This window comes from Hyperolius riggenbachi, chromosome 2 (genome assembly GCF_040937935.1).
Source record: "Hyperolius riggenbachi isolate aHypRig1 chromosome 2, aHypRig1.pri, whole genome shotgun sequence".
NCBI classification, from domain to species: domain Eukaryota; kingdom Metazoa; phylum Chordata; class Amphibia; order Anura; family Hyperoliidae; genus Hyperolius; species Hyperolius riggenbachi.
Window position 1 is genome coordinate 51,144,288 of NC_090647.1, and position 6,000 is coordinate 51,150,287.

The 6,000-nt window shown below is 42.0% G+C and overlaps 1 protein-coding gene across 1 annotated transcript in view; it reads left to right on the forward strand.

The window, feature by feature from the left end:
- The window catches only part of TYR (tyrosinase), a 59,022-nt gene extending 54,103 nt beyond the window's left edge, over window positions 1-4,919 (forward strand). Inside the window, exon 5 of the mRNA XM_068264874.1 lies at window positions 3,018-4,919. Within this exon, the coding sequence (XP_068120975.1) occupies window positions 3,018-3,235 (218 nt within the window). The 3' untranslated portion in view covers window positions 3,236-4,919. The remainder of the gene's footprint in view (window positions 1-3,017) is intronic.
- The last annotated feature ends 1,081 nt before the right edge of the window (window positions 4,920-6,000 follow it).

Below are 6,000 nucleotides of genomic sequence, written 5' to 3' on the forward strand. Positions count from 1 at the left end.
TGGTGATTGTTTGTATTGCAGTTTTGACAACTTGATAAAGAGCCCCATGGCTCGAAACAGCGGTCTGTCGTTGTTGTACTACTGCTGATTTTATCGATGTGATCAATAAAAGAGATGATTATTTACATCGTTGGTGCCTGCTCCCTGTGGATCTACTGAACTAACGGCTCCGGTGGTGTGGAACGCCATAAGCTTGGGCACACGTTTCTCCCTATGTTTGATGGGTGCTGATTCAAGTCTTTCTTGTGTTTACTGCTTCAGGGTAGGGTCAGGTGATCTGGCTCTGTACTGGGGAACCAACCTTGGCAGCTCCATACCTAGTACACAGATCTCTAATTGCGAGACTGGCTAAGGGATAGGGATGGTCAAAGAGAATTTTGTATGCAAACTTATGCAGCTTGGAAACAGACCAATCAGACTCCACCTTGGCTGGATTCTGTTGCTCCACTTTGAAGCTGTATACAGTGGGATGCAAAAGTTTGGGCAACCTTGTTAATCGTCATGATTTTACTGTATAAATTGTTGGTTAATATAAAAAATGTCACTTAAATATATCATATAGGACAGTGTTTCTCAACATTTTATTGGTATGCACCCCTTTTAAAACCCTGTACTCACCAAGTACCCCCTAGCATAGTAAACATTATCACAAGTACCCCTTGACAAATATATATTTAATCGTAGTACATGATAATTGGTTCTAAACAATGTCCAAGCATTTACTATTGCTTTTAACTAGCTAAAATACTAATTTGGTGTTGTTTAAATAAGATCTATAATTCTCTAAAACTCTAAATCTGTTATTCTTGGTTAAGTATATCAAGCCTGAGTACCCCCTGGACCCATCAGAAGTACCCCCTGGGGTACGTGTACCGCATGTTGAGAACCTAGGATATAGGAGACACACAATGATATTTGAGAAGTGAAATGAAGTTTATTGGATTCACAGAAAGTGTGCAATAATTGTTTACATAAAATTAGGCAGCTGCATAAATTTGGTCACTGTTGTCATTTTTATTGATTCCAAAATCTTTTAGAACTAATAATTGGAGCTCAAATTTAGCTTGGTAAGCTCCGTGAACCCTGACCTACATACACAGGTGAATCCAATTATGAGAGAGAATATTTAAAGGGACTCCGAGCTCATCTTAAAAATGAAAATTGTACTCACCCGGGGCTTTCTCCAGCCCAGTGCTGGTCGGGAGGTCCCACGACGGCGTCCTGGCTCCTCTCCTAGTCACTGCTCCAGAATGGCTGACCGGCGGCAGCCCGGGTGACACTCAGCCGAGTGTCGGGCTGCTTCTTCCGCGTATGACGCGGCTGACGTCACGCCGGCCGCCTCGCGTCATCACGTCGGCCGGCGTGGCAGTACGGAGCATGCGCGCTTTAATCGCGCACGCGCAGTACTTTAACGCCGGCCGCCGTGATGACGCGAGGCGGCCGGCGTGTGACGTCAGCCGCGTCATACGCGGAAGAAGCAGCCCGACACTCTGCCGAGTGTCGCCCGGGCTGCCGCCGGTCAGCCATTCTGGAGCAGTGACTAGGAGAGGAGCCAGGACGCCGTCGTGGGACCTCCCGACCAGCACTGGGCTGGAGAAAACCCCGGGTGAGTACAATTTTCATTTTTAAGATGAGCTCGTAGTCCCTTTAAGTTTCCCTTCTCTTTTTTAATTTTCTCTAAAGAGTAGCAACATGGGGTTCTCAAAACAACTCTCAAATGACCCGAAGACAAAGATTTGTCACCATTATGGTTTAGAGGAAGGATACAGAAAGCTGTCTCAGAGATTTCAGCTGTCTGTTTCCACAGGATTCCACTCAGTATCAGCAGATTCTGGAGACCAATGTCCAGGAATCTGTGACAGCTGAAGCTGCGCCGGGGCTAGAACTTTCAACAAGGCAACGACCCTAAACACTGCTCAAAATTCACTAAGGCATTCATGCAAAGGAACAAGTACAAAGTTCTGGAATGGCTATCTCAGTCCCCAGACCTGAATAGAAGTTAAAATCTGTGGTGCAAGTTAAAGAGAACTGTCCATGCTCGGAAACCATCAAACCTGAATGAACTACAGATGTTTTGTAAAGAGGAATGGTCCAAAATACCTTCAACCAGAATCCAAACTCTCATTGAAATTTACAGTAAGCAATTAGAGGCTGTAATTTCTGCAAAAGGAGGATCTACTAAATATTTTTCATTTCTTTGTGGTTCCCAAATTTATGCACCTTCCTAATTTTGTCTAAACAATTATTGCACACTTTCTGTAAATCCAATAAACGTAATTTCACTTCTCAAATATCACTGTGTGTGTCTTCTATATGATATATTTAAAGGGGAACTTCAGCCTAAACAAACATACTGTCATTAAGTTACATTAGTTATGTTAATTAGAATAGATGGGTAATATAAATTTTTACCCACCCTGTTTTAAAAGAACAGGCAAATGTTTGTGATTCATGGGGGCAGCCATCTTTTTGGTTGAAAGGAGGTGACAAGGAGCAGGAGACACAGTTCCAACTGTCCTGTGTCCTGATCACCCCTCCCAGATGCACACGCTAGGCTTCAAATGTTAAATTCAAAATGTAAAGAAAAAAAATTGCACCAAAACAGCAGAACGAGAGCAACAACATCAGAAATCCCATCATGCTTTGCACAGCATCAGGGGAAAAAAGCCCGGGCAGTTTTCTTCTGTGCAGCTAAAAATGAGGCTTGGTTAAGAGAAACAAAGTTCTGATGCTGTGAAACTGTTAAAGAAACACCAAGCCTTTTCAGTGCTGCTGAGTAGATTTTTAGTCCGGAGGTTCACTTTAACTGACATTTTTTATTATAACAACCAACAATTTTTATACAGGAAAATCATGACGATTAACCAGGTTGCCCAAACTTTCGCATCTCACTGTAGATTTATAGGAAATTGCAATGCAATAGAAACAATAAAACATGTAGGTTCTAAATGTATCTAGCTCATATACTCTAAAAGTGGTCCTACCGCTCCTGATTTTGATTTCCTCTAATACCTTAGGTTCTGCTCAAGACTTCCTGACTCCCTACCTGGAACAAGCAAAAGAAATTTGGCAGTGGCTTGTTGGAGCGGCAGTGGTGGGAGGTTTAGTCACTGCAATCATTGCCGCTATAATCGGTTTGGCATGTCGAAGAAAAAGGAAAACTACGACGGAAGAAAGCCGACCACTCCTCATGGAGGCTGAAGATTACCAAGCCACTTACCAATCCAATTTATAAGCGCTCTGTCAATTAAGTAAACACCTAAACTTCTACCAGTTGCATCCTGTGGGCTAAGCCAACATTTTGGAGTCTGCTTGCAGTGAGAGATATATGCAGGCTGCCATATTTTTCTTTTAAACTGTACCAGTTGCCTGACAGCCCTGCTGACCTCTTTAGCAGCAGTAGTGTCTGAATCACACAACTGAAACAAGCATGCAGCTAATCCAGCCAGATTTCAGTCAAAAAGATCTAATCTGCATGCTTGGTCAGGGTCTCTGGCAAGTAGTAGAGGCGGTGGATCAGAAGGACTGCCAGGCAATCTGTATGTTTAAAAGGAAATAACTGTCAGCCTCCATATGTCTCACCTTGGGTTTCTTTTAGTCCTGGTTGAAGGTGTTGCAACTCCATGTTGGCTTGGGTCATGTTAAGGTACGTCTGCGTGGTATATGGATGGCTGTGACAACTTGGTATATTTTAATGATAAATTCATTCTATCCCAAAATTGTGTAAAATTGTTACACATCCACAGATAACCTTGGTTGTGTAATACTCCAGAAATTGGACATGGTAAGCTGAATGCGTGAAAAAGCCAACAGAAAAAAATGTTCTTGTTGCCTACATCATTCAGTTTGATGTACGACCAACTGGAACTGAAAAAATGAGGCAACTGGAAATGTTTTTTCCATTGTACTCTTGAGCATAAGGTCAACAGTGCATCTGTTTCTACGTCAAATTACAACAAAAAGTTTTCTTGTCCTTCAAAAAAGACCACTAGAGTACATTTTCCCAAGGAGCAGTTGCAATCAACTTGTAACCTTAACTTTTTTTAGTCTTATGAACAGATTAGGGGAGTAATATGTCAACCTCCGGTGGAAATACTTTCCTTCGCCTCCTTTTGAGGTCACTCAAATACATGAACAAAAAAGGAAGGCAGTATCCGTACTGTATCTCCCTTTCCTATGTATGGTTCTTTTGTTTCCTTCTACCTCATTATTTGATCCATTTTCCTCCACTTCACCTGAACAGGAAGTGAGACAAAATCTCAGGACATACAGCTATAATAAACTTGACACCTGGTCCATGAAAAAAGGGGGAAATAGTGGCTTGAGTTACAGATCTATACAATGTACCGGTATAATATATTAAGGTCTGTTTTTACTTTATTTTAGACCCCAGTAGCTGCCCTAAGAGCCAACAATTACATTTTTATTTTAACAGTTTTTTTCTTTAGCTTGGTCAAAAGGTAGAAGGTCCAAAATGGTGCCAGTTGTAAGAGCTGCAGCCTTTCGTCAAAAACAGTGCAAAGAAGTACGTACTGCTTTCACAGTCAAGTAACCCACATCAGCCAATCACAATATAGATTACTGAAGTCAGTCAGGCTAGAACAGGTTGGATTCTGATCCTTATTGGTGCCCCAATTTGCACTAAGGCCAATCACGTCATCTTTTTAACTATATCCTAGAAATTGGATGTGCCCAATTTTTGCTGTGGCTATGCCACAATTTCTCCTGGTGCTCTAGCTTTTAAAAGGGGATACCTAATGGCTGCTAGAATGGCCCTTTCTGGGGCATACGTTTCCACAGGGGGTGAATACCCAGTAACTTGTGCTAGCCTAGTAGGTTATATATATGAAACCTATATGGTCATGATTTGCCTGGTACAGAACAAAAAAATAAATACATTTTATGAACCAGGGTAAAAAGCTGTGTTTTTCGCTTTTATTTGCTTAGTATGTTTGTGTTGATTTGTCATTCTCTTCTGTCTGTGGTGCCTGCGGACAGTTTCACTGTGAGGGTCACATCTAATTTTGATTGGCTAAATTTACCACCTCCATGTAGTTTGAGGGCCAACAGATTTTAAATATCATAAGCAGGTTGTGTAGGGGAGGGGTAGCAGGAAAAAAAGGCGCCGGCTGAGGGTGGACGAAAAGGGCGCTGCCATAGATTTTAATGCAATTATGGTTAATACGGCGAAAAAAGCAGAAAAAAGGGTGCCGCGATAAATATCGTTAACATTAGAACATTAAAGTTTTTTGACGTATGTTATCGTTTTAGAAGCTTGCAACGTTATAATTTGTCATTATTTTGTTTGTATGTACAGATTTTACGTTATCAAAGTTATTATCGTTTCTATGTGTAAAAGGGAGTTTCTGCAGAGGGAGTGGTTAGGCTTAGGCACCACCAGGGGGAGTGGTTAGGGTTAGACACCACCAAGGGTGGCGGTTAGTTTTAGGCAACAACGGGGGAGGGGGGGGTTAGGGTTAGGCACCACCGGGGGGGTGGTTAGGCACCAGGGGAGGGTTCTGTGTGAGTAGGGTTGGGTTAAACTGTATTGTTGAATTACGTAATGATTTTTAACGTTAATATATTTTCGTTATTTTCCGTCTGTTTTTTTTACAACGGTATTTATCGTTAACCAAGTTTGACAACGATTTTTATCATTATCAGATTTCGTTAGCCACTGGCGCTATTTCGTTATACAGCCAGGCCTTTTTTTCATGCACGCAGGGGAGCTCTCGTACTACAAGGAAGTGGTAAGATTGGCCAATCATTGGCAAATCAAAACTGAAGGTTTGGACAAGGCTTTAGGATTTTCTGATATACACAAAATATAACATTTTATGTGTTTAGTTTTAAAGGGAGTCTGAAGCCTAAAAAAAATACCTCTTTACTGGGCAGTCCTCTTCAGCAATAAGACCATAGCTGAAACAACGCTGGATTCCCTGGGGCAAAATTTGGGGCTCCTTCTGGGTAGAGGCGGAGCTTTGTGCAGTAGCCCTGCCT